Here is a 22,162-nt window from a genome sequence, read left to right as displayed (position 1 = left end):
TGGTCTGGGCAGGAATGGCAGAGGAAGCTTCCTGTTTCCCAGAATTCTCCTGTTCTCATTGCATCACCTCTACTTCCTGTCTGGTATTCCCACCTACACTTCCTGCCTGGCCAATCAACGTTTTATTAAAATACATGATTGACAGAATACAGATAATTCTTCCACACCATAATATAAAACTTAAATATAGACCCTATGTCACCTAATGCTGCCATTTCTTTATTTTTCATCTTTCTTAACTTTTTGAGACATTTATACAACATATTTTATTTGTATTTCCCCTCCCCATTCCTCACATATCCACCTTTGTCTGTACCCATTTTATGTCCTCAGCTGACGCTACCCATGTGTTCATGCCTGTGTGGTCTTCCGCTGGAAGGTGGTTGCTCTACCAGGGGCTACATGTCAAAGAAAATTGACTTCCCTCTCTTAGAAGCTATCAGTTGCCAATAGTATCTTATATAAGGATTGGACTTCATGCCCAATTCTCCTTTCTACATTTGAATTTTATCTGACTTGAGTCTTCACAGCTTTATGCATAAAGTCTCAACTGCTGCGAGCTGATATGTGTCGATGCCCTGCTGTGTCCAGAAAACATTGTTTCCTTCTAGTCTTCCATTGTCTCTTTCATTCTTGAAATCTTTCTGTTTTCACTTTCCCAATGATCCATGAACTTTGGAAGGAAGTAATTGGATACAGATGGCCTATCTCACACTTAGCATTCTGTTATAGCCTCTTATTTTCTGAATCTTGATGACTAGTAGGCATCTGTGTTAATCACCATCTATTGAGGCAAGAAGCTTCTCTGATGAAGGTTGGCAAAGGTACTAATCTACAGGTATAACGCTACTTCAGTCAAAGCCCATTTAGCATGTCTATTTAGCAGAGTAATGGCATTAGGTTCTTCCCTAGGGTCTGTGGCCTTTCTAGCCACAGGTTCCTGATACTGGTGTTATGTATGGTCAAGGAGTGGCCATTAAATCCAAACAAAAAGTGGCAGGTTACTCCCAGGATATCCATGCCACTAGTTCACTGATGGGAATATTTTGCCAGATCATTAATTATTGTAGCTTACATGGCAAACAGTTGGATAAGATTGGTGGTGGTGGTTGCTTTTCTCCTTCTGTGGACCACATAACACATGATCCACCACAAGAGCTAGCCAGCCATAAGGGATGAAGCTTCCAGGTCAGTTTCAACTTGATTTCTCCATGTTCTATGACTCAAATATATGGTCTCTTCAGCAATAGGCTTTTACCCCGTGTTACGAAGGGTATAGCCATAACCTGTAATTTTGGGGAGGTTATGTGACCCCAGTGGCAATCAAATCCAAATGAGGAAACCCATTTCTGGTGCTGGGCTTTATGTTTGTTTGTCTGGGCCATCTAGTAGGAACTTTGTTGCCCTGTTATTAGGTAATACTGCTTAAACTCTACTTTGTGCTTGTTTATACTTTAGAAAACTTCCACAGTAGAAGGTTTCTATATAACTTTTTGTAATTTTTTTAAGGCTAGTTAACCTTCCCCTCATTTTCTCTTCACTTCAGTCTCCAAACGCTCAATACAGGTAAAGTTAAAAACCTTATTATGGGGCTGACCTCTTTGGCAATGAGATGTGTATTGTATTCTGAATTCTGATAAACATCACTTAAACGATTCTATTTGTGAATACTGAAATACAAAAATATAGAAAAGATGATATACTTTACAAAAGCTCATCATTGTGTTATTCTTTCAAATGTCAGCCTTTTATGTATCTGAGTATTCAATCTTTCAACGAAATCTACAATTTAAAACTTGATTTACCAAACATAAAAAAGTAGGATTTTTTTGGTTTTTTCCCTATATTTCGGATTTATAACAAAGAGGCACATTATAGAAAAATTACAGATTTTAGGATTTATTTGCTTATGTATTCCTTTACATTTATACACTTATTCATATATTTACAAAAAAGTTCAGCTAACACCTAAATTCCTCCCTCCCTCTCTTCTTTCCTTTGCCCCTAACTTTGTTTCTCAAGTTGTCCTCTGAATATACACATAGTTACTGAAAACTAACTACACTTAGAGCTGGAGCATCATGCCAGAGATAAAGAGACGAAGCAGGCAGGGCAGGTTCTAGGCCCTATGATGGTTACAGTCTCCTGGAGGTGTAAGCAAACAGGTAGGAATTCCAATTCAGTCCAGTGACAAAGGAACCCCGAATCCTTGGGGATAGTGTTGAGACCTTCAATTCAGAGTTTATGTTAGTGCTGTCTAAGCCGAGGTCTGGAGGAATAGTTGCAGCTGCCAGTAAGGAAGGGCAGAAGAACATTTCACCTGGAGGACACTATGGATGCAGGTCCAGATGTAAGACTGGACACATAGCCTTTGAGGATTTAATAATTGGATGGAGTTGGCAGATCAAGCTAGAGAGCTGATAGGATGCCAGAAAATGAACTTACTAGAACTTTGTTACATTTATCTGAATTTTATATTTTCATTTTGTAAAATTACATTTTTTGGGGTGGAGAGAATTTCATACTTGAGTGCTGTATTTACAAAATTTCTGTACCTCCATCTCCCCCTCCGACTCCTCCTGTGACCACTTGTGCTCCTAATCAAATTCATGACCTCTTTTGAGATTATTATTGGTATATATGCAAACATACACACCAGTATGTGTAAACACAACACGCTGAATTCATTGAGTGTTGCTCTTATGTGTATTTGATCATCAATGTTCACCAAGATGCATCTATATTTCCTAGTGTTTAATGCTCTCTGATTATTTGGCAAACATGAAGTAAGATTAATATGAGAGATTTGGAAACAATTGCAGTCTTATGGTTCCAGTAAAGATGCTGGTGAAAGTGGTTGAAGGTTAAGGATGGTTGCTTTGTCTGAACAAATTGCCTCCATTCTTAGTGCACGTCAATAGCCAGCACTGGTCAGTAGGTTGCTTAGGGCACAAAAAGGCCATGCCATTCGGGTTCCATTTTGTTTGAGTACCTCTTGGCAATCCAGGGTTTGGAAAGCTTTCTGGCAGCTCTTGTCATCTTTGAATCAAAAAACACACTGAAGTTTCTGTTCAAGGGGTTGACAAAAAGTTAAAGCAGTTTGAAAAATGACAGCTTCATGCATATATAATTTAGAGCCAATAACCTCAGCATTTGACTTGTACAGAAGGTAGCAGAGGGCACCTTCATTTCTAGTCTTTGCCTGATTTTTTTTTTCACTTGGGTAAGAAAATTGCCCAGATTACTTAATTTGAAGGTATGGCAGGAGGTGGTAGAAAACAGTTTATCCTTCAAAATTGCAAAATTAGTATCACTAGGAGGGATAATTTCATCAGCCTACAGGAGGCCTGCTGGCTGCTTCTCACTGTGACTTCATAGTTTTCTGTGCCCCTTTCACCATTTCGACAATTTTACATTGTTTAATGAAAGCAGCATTGCATTCCTGTGGGGTACATATTTGCTTTCAGGTGCCTGGCCATAAATAGAGTGTGAATCATTTTAACGGCACAAAGAATTTTATGTTTTTGGTTTTGGTGCCAAATCCTATGAAGCCTTTCCTAAGCAAAAGTAGGCTGAACTCCATAAAACAATGGGCTGCTTGTGATTCTCATAGGCGAAAGGGCTCCAGCTTCTGTCATTAAGACGCTCTTTGGGAACATTGTCACAATCTAATAAAACATCACTAGCAATGAGTGCTTGTGAATTAAGCCTCACAGTATATTCATGATGGAGGTACTTGTTTTATTTCACTTTTCATGTATGGAGTTTGAGGTTTGCAAGCAGCAAAAGAGTACAGCAAAGAGAAGCATGTCTAATATTAGCCCTATGTGCTTGTCTCTGGCTGTGCCACCTACAATCCAGAGAAAACTGTAGGAATGGCATGGGGGGCTCTGTTTTGAAAATATGTGCACTATGTTGAACCCTTCTTAAAACCCTTGGCAATAATTAATAACAATTTGATATCAATACTGTCTGTACATCTGTTAAATCATCCCTTGGTATTTATGTGACATGGGAAAAAAAATCTGTTACCGCTTCGTGCTCATGCACAGCTGCCTTTGCCATAGATGAAAGTGGAGAACAAAGGATTGAGAGTCGTAAGATCTGGATTGGAGCTTCAGTTTTGCTACTAATGAGCCACATACATTTGGGAAAACCGTTCTGTGACTTTTGACCTTGGTTTCTGTTATTGTGTCTGTAAGATGGAGCAGACTGACTCATAATCACATTTTTCCTTGACAATGGAGATGTAACGAATTATCTTCCATTTCTAAAATCTGTAGGAATCTGAAAACATGGGAGTTTAGTTAGCTTCTACAGTCATTCCAGAGGCAAGTCTCTGGGCTAATTGTGAAGGATAATCTAGATTCCATTAACCTCTACACACACCTGTGAAAGGGTTCCGCTATTATATTAAAGGGAGTGAGAAAAATCTACCCTGAATGTGGGCAGTGTCTTCTGACATCTTCCAAATCAAAGGTCTGAGGGAAGAGCTTTTCCTGTTTGATTGCTTGCGTCATCCCTCACCGGGAAGTCTGCCTACTCCATCACTGCCTTCTTCCAGTTTCTTAGGCTTCCAGTATTACATCAGGACCCAGCTTCTGTAACCGTCCAGTAGGAGCTGAAGGCCTGCAGTGCTGCAGGAATCCCTTAGCTTTCCAGTACCAAACTGGGAAGACTGAGACATTCAGCTGGGAAGACTACACAACCACTGGTTCTCAGTCTCTCCACTGCGTCACTATCCAGACTGTATTCTGTAAACCAATCAAGTAAATCTCCTTTTATTATACATTCATCCTACTGCTTGTGTTACTCTAGAAAACTCCGGCTTACACATCTTACAAGGAAAACAAGAATATGGAAAGAACCACAGCGAGGGAGTAGGAGACAGTAGTGCCATAGCTCTAAGAGAACAGGAAACATCTGTTTGGCCAGTAGCCAGAGTCAGAAGAGGCATCTTGAGACATCAGGGTACCACGATGCATCAAGGGAATCTTGAGAAGGATATTGCCTTAATGGCGGAACAAATTAGTTCTACACTAACAGTGTCTTAGCCTATCTATCAAAGTTAAAAGTGGCATTTGAAAGGATAAAACTATACCAAATAAAATTCTCCCAAGAAGTATGCAACAACATCTTTTAAAAGAGTGCATCTAAAGTGCCCTAAAGAAATGACTCAGTATTCCAAGGACAGGAACATATGACCCATAGCCAGAAGGGAATGGAAAATAAAAAAAAAAGTCTCATAAGTGAGTCAGGTGATATAACTAGTAATTGAAAGGGTTAAACAGGTATTTTAAGAATATTTATGTGTGTGAGAAGATGAAAGAAGTATGTATATTGTAAGGGGTGAGATAATAAATTAATAAAAGCAGACATTCAAAACAGACGTGTGGCAGTGCGGTCTACAGTGTACAAAACAGTTATGCTGTGAAGGGTGAATAGAAATTAAGTACCTCAAAAAAACATAATCAGACTTGAAACCAAAGTGATGTAGTTGAGTCATGTGCTAATTTATTTTTCAGATTTTGAGGAACCTCAGTCCTGATTCCTAATGTGGCAATAACTAATTTATAGTCCCCATCAGCAGTGTATAAATGCTTCCTTTTCCACTGTATCCTTATTAACAGTTATTTTCTTTATGATAGCCACTCTAACTGGGGCAAGGTCATCATATGAGACAATATAATCCAGACCTGGAAAGGCCAATATCATCATTTTTAATCTAATTTGTGGAGCCTGTGTTTTATTGAGAGACATGAGCACAGAGAGGAGATTGGAAGGAAGAAGAAACTATTGGAAGCGGAAGGGAAGGGTAAGATCATAGCACACGATAAAATAGGAAGATAAATTATGTCTGGGAAGCCCAGCACTTGTATAGTGAACATGTACAACTAAAAAGTAGGTGTTTTCCAGGCAGAAGGCATAGAGTACATATGTTGGCAATATAGTTTATACTTATGCCTAAAACACCTTAAAATTTTGTCAATCACCCAAAACCCAAGTGGTCAGTGAGGTTTATTAAATATCTAGAAATGAAACACATGGTAATGGCAGCAAAAGGCTGTGAGGAGGAGCAGGTATATGAGATTTGAATCACTGCAGGAGGCTCTGCTTTGGTGTGATGACTGACTGTGGTCAGTCAGTGATATGTAATGTAAAGCCTAAAGCAAACACTAAAATCCCTAAATGGGTGGAGTTAGGAGACTGGAGAGTTGGCTTGGCAGTTAAGGGCACTGTCTGCTCCTCCAGAGGACCCATGGGTGGAGTTAGGAGACTGGAGAGTTGACTTAGCAGTTAAGGGCTCTGTCTGCTCCTCCAGAGGACCCAGGTTGATTCCTTACTAGCACTCATGTCTATTCACAACAATATGTAAGCACACTTCCATGGGATTCAGCACCCTTGCCTGATCTCCTTGGACACCAGACACCCAGATAATATAAGACACCATGCTGGCAAAATACACGCGCGCACACACACACACACACACACACACACACACACACACACACACACGCTTCTAAATTTTTTTTCAAAGGTTAGTTAGCATACTAACAAAGGAAATAAAATGTTCAGTAAAAGATGCTCAATTCAGCAGTAGGAAAGAAAAGATATAATGAACAGTGGGGAAAGTAAACAAGATTACTTATGTGAAATCAGGCATTTAGCCATATTAGCGAGAGTCTAACTACACTGATTAAAATATGCATGCAATCATATTTTGAATAATTGACAGACTGTCATATAGACTGATGGGAAATAAAGACCTCAATTAATAGGAAAGAGGAGAAGGACGTATCCAAAAAATTAAACTATTATTTTACCGAGTTACACCACTCATGGAGGCCGAGGGACTCAAAGCCATCACAGCATGGAGATAACTGCACTTCCATTCTATTGCTGATTATTGAGAGTAACTAAGATACGAAATCAGGGCAGGTGTTTGCCAATACATGCGTGAATAAAGAAAAGGCAATAAATGTACACAAGAGTATCATTTATCCACAAAGAACAAAATCATGTGATTTTTTTTCAGGAGAATAAGTGAAACTGAAGATTTTCATGTTAAATGACGTAAACCAAGAAAGACAAATCTTCCCTTGTGTGGAGAACATAGATTAAATAAAAACCATGAGAATAGAAAAATGACTATTTAGAAAAGAGAAGGGCCTTATAGAAGAAAGTATATGCATAAAATGTCATAAGGAAGCTCATTATTTGGTACAATTATCATAATATATTAATAAGTAAGATTCCATAGATATCAAGAGGATGGCAACGGACAGTTCTCTGTGTTCCTGTGACTTTCCCTTCCACCATCTTAAAAGACATTTGTCTCTGGACTCAGATCCTACCTGCATAATTCAGAGGAGGGCCCCATTTTTGGATTCATCCTATCCAGCCTACATCATAAGGTCACAGTCACAGGCAACAAGACATTTCATTTTTGGAGACTCTCTGTCCCACTGTATTTGTATGCATTATTGTTCCTTTTGTGCAGAATTCTAAGTAAGGCACAGTAATAGTGAGAGGTGGCTCCAGGGAACAGATGATGGGGACAAGGATTAATGACACGGGGACATAGGCATATTGAGGGGAAATAGAAATATTTTTTATCTTGATAGGTTTATTGGTGCTTGTTTGCTCACTGTTGCCCAATTCGCCATTTTAGACCCTTGAAATCAGCACATTTGTTTTAGGCCATGAATTCTTTGCTTTAAATAACTGAAAATAAACAAATCTCAAATGAAATTCAAAGAGGAACATTATACCACTGCAGCTAGATCAACTGGGCTGCACCCCTCCTTCCTCTGGCCCCCGTGTATACAGTAGACTCTGAAATGAGAGAGCTTGGAGAAGCGGGAAAAGGAGCTTCGTGGCAAGCTTCCTCTTGCCAAAAACATTCAAAGTTCTTTTTCCCCACTTTTAGAGATGTGTGGTGCATTACAGCCACTCATATGTATCTGTCTGAAGCATTCCCAATATCTTCTTCCATCTCTCTGAAAATCAGCGAATCAGTTTCTTTCCATGTCTTCCCTCCTCTGTGCTTCCTGGGCTTTGGTAAGTGCCAGTCTACTTCCAATTTCAGTGAAGGCAATGCTTTTCCTTTATCAGTTGGATTCTGGGAATTAGTCTTTGTATGCTGTCCAAGTTTGCAATCCTCTTGCCTCAGGCTCCAGAGTCACTGGGATTATAGGCTTGTGCCACCACATCCATCATGAATCAATTTCTAAAAGTTCAGTGTGGATGAAATCATGTGACAGTCTGCACCTGGAATATTTCACATCATGTAATTATTTTCTAACTCCATTTTTCACTGTTATAAGCAACTGAATTTCAGGTTTTAGTAGATGAGTAGATGAATAATCTTTCATTGTTGTAGGTATTGCATTTTCTTCTCTTTTAAAGATCAATTTTAAACACACACACACACACACACACACACACATATGTGTATATCCCACATGTGTATGAGTACCTGCAGAGGCCAGAAGAGAATATGAGATCCTCTCTAGCTGGAGCTACAGGCAGTCCTGAGTCACTTGTCATGGTTGCGGGGGCAGAACTCAGGTCCTCTGCAAAAGCAATGAGCACTTTTTCCTGCTGAACCATCTATTCAGGCAAAAAAAATTATGTATCACTTCAAGAATACATTGGTTGATTCTTTACCTTGGTAATTTTTAATATGTATACCATACCTTAATAAGATTAATTAATAAAAATTATAAACAAAAATGCTTACTATCATAAACACCATTCAGAGGTTGCACAAGAAGTGCCTAGGTCGCAAAGTAAATGAGACAAACGAACTAGGAGGGTCAGGAAGCATTGAGTAGTCAGAAATGTTAAAGTTTTTCGCAGAAGAAGTAGGAGAGAAAGAATGGGTAGTAAATTATAGGCATCATTGATAGCTGTGTGCCTCCCAGAGGTTGTACTGTCCTCTTCCAGAGCACATGTGTGCTGTCTGTTTGGGCTGTGTCTTGGTGGAGACAGAAAGCACGGTGTTTGTGATGCTTTCCCTCTGCTCCCTTTACCAGAGAACATTATAGATACTGCTTCCTCTATCACCCCGGAGTCCCCGCCAAGAGAGGCAGTGGTAGAGAAGAGAACCCAGGATTAGCCCAGGAGGGCCACATCCCAGGACTGAGAAATAAATCCAGGATATTGGCATATTGAGTTACATCCTTCTGCATATTTAACTTTGCGGTCCAAGCTGATAGAGTGTAAGAGTAATCTAGGATTCGTTCCAACAGGGGCAAGGAGGTTGGGAAGATCAGACATTGAGAAAGCTGATGTGATTGCAGCATGGTTGCCCGGAGCTGTACTCCCGGGGAGCCAAGTGGTGAATGCCAAGTCAAGGGCAGTGAGGAGCCATCCAAAACTGTAGTCAGAGTAGGAAAGCTGGAAAGAAGCGTCGACTAGTGAGAATCTGGACACAGGGGAAGCGTGTTCAGGCACTTTGCCATCAAACTGAAGGATGGAATGTATTTCTCTTCTTGCCCTAGCCTCCCAAGGAGCTGGGATTAAAGGCCTTCTGGGATTACAGAACTGAAGGAACAGACTTCGTTGTCACATTTCTGATCATTAACCAGAACAAAATAAAACAAAAAACAAGGTCCAAGTTTTATTACTATCAAGAAAAGTCTGTTTTTATCAATAGTAAAAAATGAAAATGATGATGCAAGACAGACACACGTTGTTTTATGTAGTCATCTATATGCATATATAGATGTACATAGACCTCGCCTAGCATCCACTCACAGATGTCTCTGAGGGACTCAGACAACTCCTCTTTGAATGCAGTGATGCTTTTCTGTGGCTGTAAGTGATGAGGCCAGAGCTGGACATATGGACCAAAAGCAGCAGGCGTGGCAGGAGCCTAAAGAAAGGGTGAATAACAGCAATGGAGAAGATCTTTGCGACTCCTCTGCAGGCCAGCGTTCTCTGGTTTTCTTTGATTTACGTATGACTTTATGACCTCGCGTCCAATGCTGCGGAACAGATCACTAAAGCTTACCTTGCTAACTTGATCCTCTGTGACCACTCATTAGTAATTGCCAATTTCGTTACTCTGTTCAAGATCTTGAAGAGCACGACTATCCCCACGTTGATTCGACGAACTCGGCTATTTCAAGCTCTCATTCATCCATATCACACATGTTTATGTGACTGCCTTATTTCTCTTAATGTAATATTCTCAAGGGTCACTTACTTTTCTGTGCATGAGAGGACTTTCTTTTTAAGGCTGAATAATATTCCATTTTTCTTAACATATCACAATTTCTCTAATAACCATTCATCTCTCAGTGAACATTTAGGGTTCTATTTTAAGCATTTATTTAGAAATCAGTTGAATACTACCTCCATCTAGCAAAATGGTTGTGGTCTTCAACCATTTAGTAGGTTCTTCTCTAGGGTTTATGACCCCCCCCCAGCCATGGATTCTTGGTTAGATTTATAGTACCAAGCATGAGTTACTTCTTATTGCAGATTTGGTTGCCTCCAAGACAGTGGTGCCAGGAGTGCACATCTTTCCAGGACTGGTAACTATTATAGCTTGCAGGCCTTACAGCAGGATAAGGCAGTTGATAGCTCGTTCTTCCAAGCATGCTGCATCAGGGCCTTTAAACACTATGAGGGCACGAGCCACAAGGAGGAGCGTCCAGCTCAGCAACAGCTTGGAACTTCCTAATCCTCAATTTCGAGAGTTTGAGAAGAACTGGTGGAATATTTTCGTATAATATTTGATGGAATTCACCTTAGATGCTATCTGACCCTGAGCTTTTCTGCATTGGAGCTGTTTGCTTAATGATTCATTCAATCTTCATATTAACTAAAGGAATGTCTTTATTTTTAATAACCTCACAAAGAATTTTGATTGAATTTCTATGTCCAGAATTTATTCATCTTTTCTCATTTTCCAGTTTGTCTTCCATATTTTTTCATAATGGTAGTGTGTACATATGTCAGTTCCTCTCTCTCTCTCTCTCTCTCTCTCTCTCTCTCTCTCTCTCTCTCTGTGTGTGTGTGTGTGTGTGTGTGTGTGTGTGTGTGTTTGCATTACAGTGTGTTCTGCTAAGTAGTAAACCCAGAGCCCTATATATGCTGGGCATGTGTGTGCTTTAAGACTGAAATGCACTCTAGCCACACAGTAGTATTATAGGTCCTTTTGATGCTTCTAGCACTGGTTTTAATTATCTCATACTTCATTTATGACTTTATTTACTTGAGTTTTTAAAGAACCAATCTAGGATTTGGCCTCTTAATTTTCTTTTCAAAACAGCCAATTTTTTTAGCTTTATTGACTCCTTTTCTCCCATCTAGTTAATTCTGTCCAATAATTTTTCCTTTATTACTTTTGCTTACCATGGGCTTGATTAGGTTTCTTTGCTTAGATCCTTAAGGTGTATCTATGGGTTATGTGTAAAAATCTCCAATACAGAGACTGTTCTAAGAGCTCATGAAGGGAACATTTACTCTGACATCTATTATTCTTTTTTTTTCTTTTTTTTCAAAGTTTATTAAATTATAAAAGTTTCCATTTCCGCCCCTCCTCCCAACCTTCCTGGACCTGGAGGGAGGGGGGAGGAACTTGAACTTCCCACAGGGCAGAAAACCCTGACTCCTCTTACGGATGGAGAGGGAGGAGGAGAGGGAGTGGGGGGAGTGACATCTATTATTCTATTTAAAGAATATCTGAACTGTGCAATAATTATTTCAACTTAAGAACAGAATTTACTGTGATTAATGGAGATCAGATGATTGCACTAATCAGCTGATAATACCAGGCATGAGTTATCATAATTTTTTGTTGCCTTCACTTTATTTTTAAATATTTTGAAATATGTCATATGAGCAAGCAGTGATATAAAAGACAACATAGTATTAAGTGAACATGAGCACCTTGTGTGAAGGTTAAGAAATTTGACACGGACATTTTTAAGAATCACTTGCCACCTGCAGGAACAGATCCATTCCTATTTGCTTTACTGGAAGGCACTGCTGGGCCAGGTGTTGCTCTAAAGATTCCTTTTCATTGAAAATATGTCAGACAACTTAGTACACACATATGGGTATATATACATATGTGAGAGATATATTTGTGTATATATATACACACATTTGTGAACAAATATTCTTAAATATTATAAAATTAGCCCATTAGTTTGCATGCTCTAGAAATTGGCACAGACTTTGCATATTCTTTCATGATTTGATTTTCTCCTTATTTTACATATTATATTTTGAGATTGATCCTTGTTGAATTGATCCTTCATTGTTATCCCAATGTATATGTTGTTTAGGATATATTTTTGTTAATGGTGGATATTTAGGAGTTTATTTTACTTAGGAGCATTTCAGTGCCTGAGTCTTAATGTGTGTGCACAAGAATTTCCATAGGCTATGCATCCTGAAGTAGAGTGACTGGGTAGTAATAGGTCAGGTACATATACAATCATAGGATTATCGAACACAATTTCCAAATTGATTAGTATGATTTTCCTCATAAAGTGACTATCCTTTCCTACTCTGAAAGAAAGATATATTTTCTAGAATTATGTTTGATCTTATTTTTTCTTTCATATTGAATCTTAAATTCACTTCAAATCAGTTTTATGTGTTTTTCTTAACTGTTCAGCACTATTGCCAGTGATAATCAGTCTTTTCTCATGAATCTATAAATTATAATTATATTTTCATAAATAGTTTTTGTTTTTTACCCGCACATGCTTTCATCCTCCCTGGTTTAGTCTATTCACACTCTATTCTCCAATCATCCATAGCCATAGCTGCAGAATTTATGACGTCAATGTAACTGGAGACAATTATATTCAGAGAGTTAGGTCAGACTCAAAAAGAAAAATATCACAGTTTTCCCTCTCATTTGCAGATCATATAATAGATACATGTTCGTGCAGGTAAATACAACTTGTCCATAGATACCAAGATGTCAAAGGGAACAAAGGGGACTAATGACAGGGGGTGAAAAGGGAAGGTAGAGGAATATACTAAAAATGAGTCATTTATGTATATGAAAATGTCCTTCTGAAATCCAGTGCCAGGTAAAGGTGCTTGCTGCCAAGCCTGAAAGTTTTAGTTTAATCTACAGGATTCACATAATGAAAGGAAAGAAAGACTATTTGTAAATTATCTACACAAGTGTGCCTTGGGATTTGCACACATATACACATGCAAACACACAGTAAATAAATGTAATAAAATTGTCACAAACTGATCTGACAAACATGAGGGTTGGAGAGATGGCTCAGTCACTAAGAGCACTTGCGGCTCTGGCAGAGGACACAGATTTTGTTCCTGGCACCCACATGGCAGCTAACAACCACCTGTAACTTCAAAACTTGGGGTCTTCTGGCCTTATGAGCTCCAGGAACAATATGTGTATACAGACACATTCAGGAAAAGCATTCATACACATAAAATAAACTTAAAAACATTAAATATTAATCTAAAACATAACGTTTTATTATTGGAAGAAGAATATTGTCTTTTTTGAAGGTTCTTATCTCTTCCACATATGTTTTGGACTTTGTTAAAGCTTCAAGACATAATATATGTGGGTTAGTTTTAACAACTATGATTCAATTTAAAATGTTTGGTGATTTCTTGATATTGTATTTTCTTTGCTGTATTAAGGTCATGGTAACTTTTCATTTGTCTACCAGTTTTTGTTTTTAAAGAGAGCATGAAGGTGCATTATTAGAGAGGGTGAACGTGAATCTGGAGGAATTGGTGGGGTTGAATATAACTAAAACACATTTATGGAATCCTTAAAGAATCAATAAAATATTTGTAAAGCTTAAAGTATACTTAAAAATCACAAAAGAAAAAAATTTCAAGCATTTTCATTGCTGCGTTTGTTGTGAGTACATCTTCTTACACTATGCTCACAATTTTATTATTTGTAATATAATTCATGTGCCAATTTTGTACTTTTACTGTTTAGGTAGACAAGACTTAACTGTGCATTTTAACATCAATGGTTTAAACTACTCAGATTTCCAAGAAGACTGTATTGTGATAGATAAACTAACTCCTAATATCCTTGATACTAACATAAAACATTATTTCCTCTTCCTGGTTTGGTTCATTTCTAGACAGACCATGAAATAATCCTGGGCTTCCTATTGCTATATATTCAAAATTATAAATGACCACATTAATAATTGTATTGAAACACTTTCATCACTTTTCTGTGTCCTGGAAAAAAAACTGTTAGTTAAAGCAACTTTAGGTAAAGCATTGTTTAGTGTAAACTTTTAGAGTCATTCCTAATGACATTGTGATATCATCATTGTGATAACTTTTCCCCAGGTAGGGGCACCATCTTTGGGGACTGTTGATCCTGCGTGGCTGTGTTTGAGCCATAGAAAGCATGTTTCTAGGGATGCGTCATTGAAGGTTGTAACCAGGTTCCTATCCTTTACTATGCTTCCTATTCTTTTAGTGACATGAACAACATCACTACAGCTTCTCTGTCCAAGACTGAAGCTGCTCAATCATGGCCTTGCTGCCAGGATGGGCTGGCATCTGAAACTGTGAGCCAAAAAGAGCATTTCCTGTGTTTAATTGTGTCTGCCAGATGTTGTGGTCAAGGTGATGCAGATGTAATTAAGCAGACACCTTCAGCATAGAACAGAAGATGCAAGGGGGTCTTTCTTTGACATGGATAATAAGAGAAACATTTTCCATTATTAATTATTAACACATTGCTTATTGTACTTTTTTCTTTAAGCAGATATCTTCCATCAGGTCTGCCTGTATTAGTTTTGCCTGGTGCTTCCCTAATAGAATAACATGGTCGGTGTAGTCAAATGTATAAATTTATTTCCTTTCCTTCCAGAAGGCTGAGAGTTAAACGGTGATGTCACAGAGGCTGTTCTGCACACGTCTAAGCTGTGACCTCTCCCGAGGCTACCACTCACTCTGGATAAAGAGTCATCCTAAAGACCACATTTTAACCTCATTAGTCCTCTGGAAACCTTGTTTCCCATGTAGTTTATGCTCCACAGCACAGGTGAAAAATACATCAGATGAGAGTTTTGAGGATTATTGACTGAAGAGAGAGGTAGACAAGTGTGAAGAGCGGTAGGCGAGGAACTCAATAAAATGTGTTTTCACCTCCCTAGACCTGCTATAACCGCGCTCAGGGAGGGCAGGAACTGTGAGTTAGAGCTACCTGATAGACGCTTTGTTTCTATGCTCTGAGCTGTAACACCTGCAGGGAGCAAACAGCCTGGCCAGCCTGTCCTCCAGCCCTGAGTTTCTTATTCATACTGACCAAGTCCTGTCCTTTGGGCTTGACATGCTGAGCCCAGATCAAGGTTGAGACTGGAAGAAAGAAAAAGAAATAATGAGTGGCTGTCCTCCAGTTCCCAGTGCATGGAAAGGCTGCAAGGAGATGGTTTTGATTCCTTCTGGCGCTTTTCTGCATCTGTTGAGACACAAGCATGGCCTCTTCTAATGTAATTATATGTATATATACATATACATATATAATATTTGTACATATGCATTATACACATATATGTACATACATATAATATACATATAATACACATATGTATTATATATATGTATAATACACACACACACACATATATATATATATATTACACACATAACCTACTGTGCCCAGTTAGTGTTGCCTGTATGTACATGTGTTTAGAACTGACCACTTCCTACTAGATGACCGATAAGGTAGTGTTATCTGTGGAGACAACAATCTCCCTACCTCAGCAGTCATTGACCACCTGATTTACTTCATCTAGGGCTTCAAGCTTGGGAAGCTTTCTCTTATTCACACTGGCATGTTGACCGACTGACCATTGTTCAGGTCTTGTGCTGGCAGTCTGGGATTTCATTGGTGCAGCATTTCTAACCTGGAAGACAGCATCTGCAGCAGGCAAATCCTGTTCCTCTGGCTCTTACACTCTTTCTGCCTCCTCTTCCATCATGTGCCTGAGCGATAGGCGTAGGGATTGGACTGTAGATGTATCAATTGGGAGTAGGTGCCTCCAGTTCTTGTTCTGTTCGCCTTTGTCTGTTGGAAAGAGAAGCTTACTTGATGAGGGGTGATAGCGGCACTCATTTGTGAGTAGGAGGATAAATATTTAGAAAATAATTGGAAGTTATAGTGATTTAGAAAAATGGCAGCAGCATGCTCTACTCTAGGGTCTATGACCTCTTGACCCTTAGGTTTTTGTCTGGGTTTACAGTACCAGGCAGTTCCCTCCTACTGAGTGGGTCTTAAGTTCAATTAGACAGTTGTTGCTTACTCCAGAGATATTAGTGCTATTTTTGCATCATTGAATTATCTTGATTAACTAGTCATTGCTGTGTTTCACAGGTTTTACAGTTGGATAGAAAAATTTAACTCTTGGCTGGCTGCATATAACCTTGAAATGCTATGAGAGGGAGCCACCAGGGAGGCTTCTACCTCACTATCATTCAATTATTCCAAGTCCTATGTGTTAAGTGTGTGGCATCTTACCTTAAAGTTCTGGAAGGTAAACAGAGGAAATGGCAATATCCTATATTAGTTATGAGGGGTCTCTTAGACTCCCATGACAAACAGCTGAAAGGGAGGTGGTACTTTGCCTGGCACTTGGTGCTTTGGTTAGTTTGTCTTAGCTACATTTTTTTTATTGTTGTTATGAGAGACTATGACCACAGTAATTTATAAAAGAAAGCATCTAATTGGGAACTTGATTATAGGTTCAGAGGGTGAGTCTGTGATCATCATGGCAGGGAGCATGGCAGGGAGTTAGACCAGCATGGCTCTGGAACAGTAGCTACGTATGAGCTTATATCATTATTAGCAAGCTGGAAAAGGGAAGAAGGGAGGAAGAGAGAGAGAGAGAGACTGAGCCTGGCATGGGCATTTGAAACCACAAAATCCACTCCCAGTGACACACATCCTCCATCAGCATCTTTCTCAAAACTGTTCCATCAACTAGGGACCAAACATTCAAAATCTAACAGCCTATGGAGGCCATTCTCATTCAAACCATCACATAGCTTGTGGCTCCTGGTGGACATTATTACCCCATATGGGATAACTCCACTTAAGCAATGTATACATAGATAGGCATACATATGTATCATGTATTTTTAGATAGGCTTATAAAATAACATCCTTATTTTCCCCTTATTATTATTGAAGTGAAGCTAGCAATTCTCCTCATCCGTCAATTACGGCTTGTCTCTGGTAGACAAGATCTCTGTCTTCTGGCTATCCTTAGATTTGTGGCAGTGCCCTTGTGCATGTATCCTGCTTGTAATTCAGTTTAGAGGTCTGAAGGCTACTATACATTTCAACAGTTCTTGAACAGCCTGTAAACACTTGATTATTTCTTCTTGCAGATTTGTCTTTTCCTAAACCTCTGATTCAATTGTGTTTTATCTCCTCATGGAATTTTCTAAGCCTTTTAATTCCCCCTTTCATGTTTATCTGAACTATATCTTGCATTATTTACTTAATTTTGTATTCTGTTTTATGAGTTCTCTTGGTGCCTGTTTATAACCTGCTGCTCATCTGCTAGGCATTTAATACAAAGTGTGTGTTTTATTTTTTGTTTATTTCATGTTAGTCTTCAGACTTGTTATCATTTCTTTTTCCATGCTTACATTTAGATTACCCTATTCTTTATTTTTCTCAACATAATATCAACGTCCCTCCTTACACACAGTTTCACTTTCTACTGCTTCAATTCCAGTGGTCAATACATGGGTGATACAAACATATGGGAAATTTATAATTTTCAATAACTTTTAGTCTATGTGTTGTTATAAATATTCTATTTGATTGCTACTGTCAATGATTCTTATTGGGATTCATATATAAGTTAAAATTCATCATAGTTGTTGTGTATATAGGAAAATCATATTATCTATAGGTTTTTGTATTATCTACGATTTTGTGAACCTATGACTCTTGGAATGTTTCCCTTGTGAACCGATGAGGTGAGGGTAACTATAATATTATTGCATGATTTGTGTTGTATATTCACAATGTCTATAATTTTCAAGTCTGTTACTATAATAGTTACTTCATCTTGATTTCAATTTTTGTTACTTTTTAAAAATATTGCTGAATTGTTGATGTAGACTGTGCATTTTCCTCAGATTTTATCTATGTTTCTTCTTGAATACTAGTGAACAGCAGTCTGTCAAGGATCTGGGATATGTACTCCAAGGTCAATTTAGATTAGCAGTCCTCAAGTTTCTGTTGCAACAGCATGGATCAATTTCCCATTCACGCAAGGTATGTTGAATGTTCTGGGAATCCTCTGAAGCAATGTAATTTTCATCTAGAATTTTTGAGTTTACACCTTAAAGTTACTTTATCAGGTTCATGTGTTTTCCTTAATCCTGTGTCTTTAGCTCCAGGGTTATTCTGTTCAGAAGTAATTAATAACTTTTACATCTACATCAGAATTAGTTATATAGCCATGTCAAATTAGAGGAGTACTAGGAATTATAAAAAAATCCCTCAGTCACTTTCTCCAGCCAGACAGGGAAGGAATAGGTCCAAACTAGTCCCTCTGAATGTGGGTGACGGTTGTATGGCTGGGGCAGAGTACAGAGCCACGGGCAGTGGCACCAGAATTTATCCCTATTGCTTGTACTGGCTTTTTGGAAACCTATTCTCTTTGGATATATACCTTGCTCAGCCTAGATATAGTAGGGAGGGCCTTGTACCTTCCCCAAAGCAATGTGCCTTACTCTTTCTCTTAGGAGTGAATGGGGGGGGGTGGGTTAGATGGAGGGTATGGGGAGAGGAAATGGAGTGGGAACTGGGATTGATATGTAAAATGAAAAATAATAGTTTGTTTTCTTTTTAAAAATTATTTTTAAAATGGAAAAAAAAAATAAAGATTCCCTCAGAAGATGGTGCACACCTTTAATCCCAGCACTCGTGAGACAGAAGCAGGCGGATCTCTGTGAGTTTGAGGCCAGCCTGGTCTACAAGAGCAAGCTCTAGGACAGGCTCCAAGGCAACACAGAAAATCTCTTTCTTGAAAAACCAAAAAAAAAAAAAAATAGAAGAATTTCCTTAGAATATTGAGTGAACACCAGTATGTCTGCCATGATTAAACCTAGAAAATGTGAAAATGTGAATTCAAACTTTTAGGCCTTAATTTGTAAATTCAAAATAATATTTATGAGTAAACCATCCTGGAAAATGGATACTGGCACCTAGGTTTAACTTCTGACACCTAGGTAGAAACGAACATTTCCTATGCTGCCTTTTTTGCTTGTCAATGTTTATTTCTTTTTACAGTTCTGCACTGAAAATACTACTCCTTAAGGTTCCAGGATAATGTAGAGCTCACTTAGATGCTACGGATAACTCCTATGTCTTGTACCCTGTGTTCTGTGCAGGCAACTGGGTTCAAATGGAAATTCAAAGTCTCAATGGCTTGGCAGAACTTCAAAGGATAAAGTTACCTGTTTTAGGCACACAATCACCCAGGAGTCCTGCTTTCTTTTGTGAGATCAACAGACCCCCTCACATTTAGAATATACTTTTAGAATAGTCCAGTAAGCCATTTAACATCATGTTTTCACTTTTTCTTAGCATTTAGTTGTATTATCATGAAAGCCACTCAGGATATTTACACTGTCATATTTCTGAAGAAGCAGACACTATGATAACATTAAAGTGTTTAGTATATACTTGGTCACAAATTGTTTAATTTATAACTGTAATGACCCATCAAATAAATGAAGTAGGAACATCAAAGCTGAAATAAAACTTAACAAGGAATCTCTAATGATCATAAGATCTACAATTTTATTTCAAGATGCCATATAACTGTATTCATTTAATTAACTAGTATACCCATATGTTTTGAATATTCCCAAAGCATCTGTGTTGAAGAGAGAAAACATTATGATATGTAAATATGGTTTTGATTTTATAACAGTATATAATCAATATGCATATCTTTAATGAGTAATTAAAAGAATTTTTTTGAAAGCTCTCATTACTTTTTGAATAAACTGTTCACATTGTAACAAAAAGCTAGTTTGTATATTTTGTAAAACAAAGAAAAATAATTCCAGTTTGTGGTAGATTTTTGTTCTTCATCTCAATAGAATAAAGGAACAAAACGAAAATCTACATTGTTATAATTGTTACTCAAGCTAAATATTTTATCTCTTTGAAAAAAATTTGTGAGCAAGTCATGTGTTTTACAAATGGGTATAAAGCACAAAACATCATATACATTTGTAGCTGTCAGTTAAGATAACATTTTAATGCCCTTATACATGATAAAACAACCAGTTAGTTAGGTTTCAGCTTTTAACTATGTAGTATTTTTATTTATTCATGATAAATACGTTTCATTGCAATAAGACAATGGATTACAGTATTTCTGGTCAGCTGGTGGAGATTCTCTTGATCTACCTGGGTCAGAATTGGGGACAAGCAAGGAGAACTCTTTTGATATTGTCAATTCTGGCTCATTGTGTTCCCCAGGTGAGTACGGTGGACTTGGACAACCTGAAGCTTCTATCTTCAAGCCCTGAGCCTTGAGAACTGTTGCTTGTGACTCTGGGCACTTGTAGTGATGACATAGGTCTCTGGGGTTGAACTACCAGTGTCCCTGGAACTTGGCAGCTCTTGTAATCTCTGACTTCTAGCAACACTGGGCAGCAACAGCAGACAGGAAGCAACAGTGTGTATGGGCTCTACTGTTACAGCTTTCTAACAGGCTATTCTGAAATCCTTGGCCAGATAGATTCATGTTTCACCATTAAACAGTGAGTATTATAGTCTTGGGCCTGGAGTACCAGATCCATCCTCTGGTAGTGGTTGTATTGCAGTTCTGAGGTCTAAAGTGTCTGGAACTCTTGGATATTAATTCTTGGCAGCTGCCTGGCGTTCATCCTGTGACTGGACCCTACCATCCCTCTTGCTGACGCTTCACAGCCTTTTCTATAGCCTGGATTCTCAACCTCTTCTTGCCTTCTATCACAATCCTTGTTACTTGTCTTTGTTCCCCATCATTTCTGCCACAGCTCCAATGACGTCACTGTTGCTCCTTAGACAATGTCTGCTGAGGGCTCAACTGTTACTGTCACCATGGTTGCTGTTAATTCAGTCGTCCCTTTTTTCAAATAACCAGCTCAAAATGTACTAATGACAGAGCTTCAAAGCAGGCAAGAACAGACCGTTCAGGAGACACCTTTTATTTGGTTCAGAGATAAATTCCCTGCCTACGTAACCAGTAAGGGGTGTGGCAAAAGTTATCTGCCACCAATGGCTTCATGTTTTTATGCAGATGAAAGGCAGTGTTTGCACAGCATTGTCTAGTGCACAAATGTAAGTGCTTGTTGTACTGATCACTCCTTTCTCTGGACCACCATGTCCCTCTTTGGACTGAGCGAGTATGGCTGTATATTTCCTTAGAATTCATTGAGTCTCATGCATTAATCACTCCTTACTCTGGAACACCAAGAAAACTGTTCCTTCTCGGGGATGGGTGAACCTGGCTGTAGGTTTACTTAGAATTCATAGAGTCTTGTAATTGAAAAAAATCTTGACACACATTTTTTTCATCACCTGTGGCTGCTACAGTGCCCTACGGAGTCGTGTTTCAACAGTTAGCGTTGGTGGTCTTAGTGTGATTTCTTCAAGGTGTCATTGGTGTGTTCTAAGCAACGGGGCTAGCATGCAGGCAGCCTGGCTTGCTTCTTGGCTTATAGTTTTTTTTACTTAAACCCTCCCCCAAAAAAGGTTTAACATCTGCCAACTAGAGAGACAAATCATTTTGGATCCCTAGTGGCTTTCCTTTTGTAAAGAAAAAAAATACATTAAAATGCATACTTGGGCAAAGATACTTAATATATTTTATAGTTTTCAGAATTTAATAGTATCCAGTAGTGCTCTGACAGCACTTAATCCCTATCCTGGAGCCACACAGAATGAATCTCAATAATAATAATAATAATAACACAAACAGCACCACAACAACTCTAATAAGGTCTGCAGAATTATACAAAAATAATGAGAAGCCTTTGAGAATGAAGCAGGATGGGAAAGCTATTCCACTTGACACCAAGGGCACCACGACTGCATTTCTTTAATGAGCACAAAATTGAGAAGCAAAGTAGAGATAGGCTGCTAGGC

At 38.5% G+C, this 22,162-nt stretch overlaps 1 protein-coding gene across 1 annotated transcript in view; it reads left to right on the top strand.

The window, feature by feature from the left end:
* Positions 1-22,162, top strand: part of LOC146891563 (uncharacterized) — a 61,046-nt gene that overhangs the window by 21,331 nt on the left and 17,553 nt on the right. The window contains exon 2 of the mRNA XM_085676949.2: positions 18,178-18,286. Within this exon, the coding sequence (XP_085533075.2) occupies positions 18,178-18,286 (109 nt within the window). The remainder of the gene's footprint in view (positions 1-18,177; positions 18,287-22,162) is intronic.

The sequence above is a fragment of the Myodes glareolus genome, chromosome 15 (assembly GCF_982192425.1).
Source record: "Myodes glareolus chromosome 15, mMyoGla1.1, whole genome shotgun sequence".
Lineage (NCBI taxonomy): Eukaryota > Metazoa > Chordata > Mammalia > Rodentia > Cricetidae > Myodes > Myodes glareolus.
The sequence above is the reverse complement of the archived record's forward strand: the minus strand, read 5'-3'. Positions and strand labels throughout refer to the sequence as shown.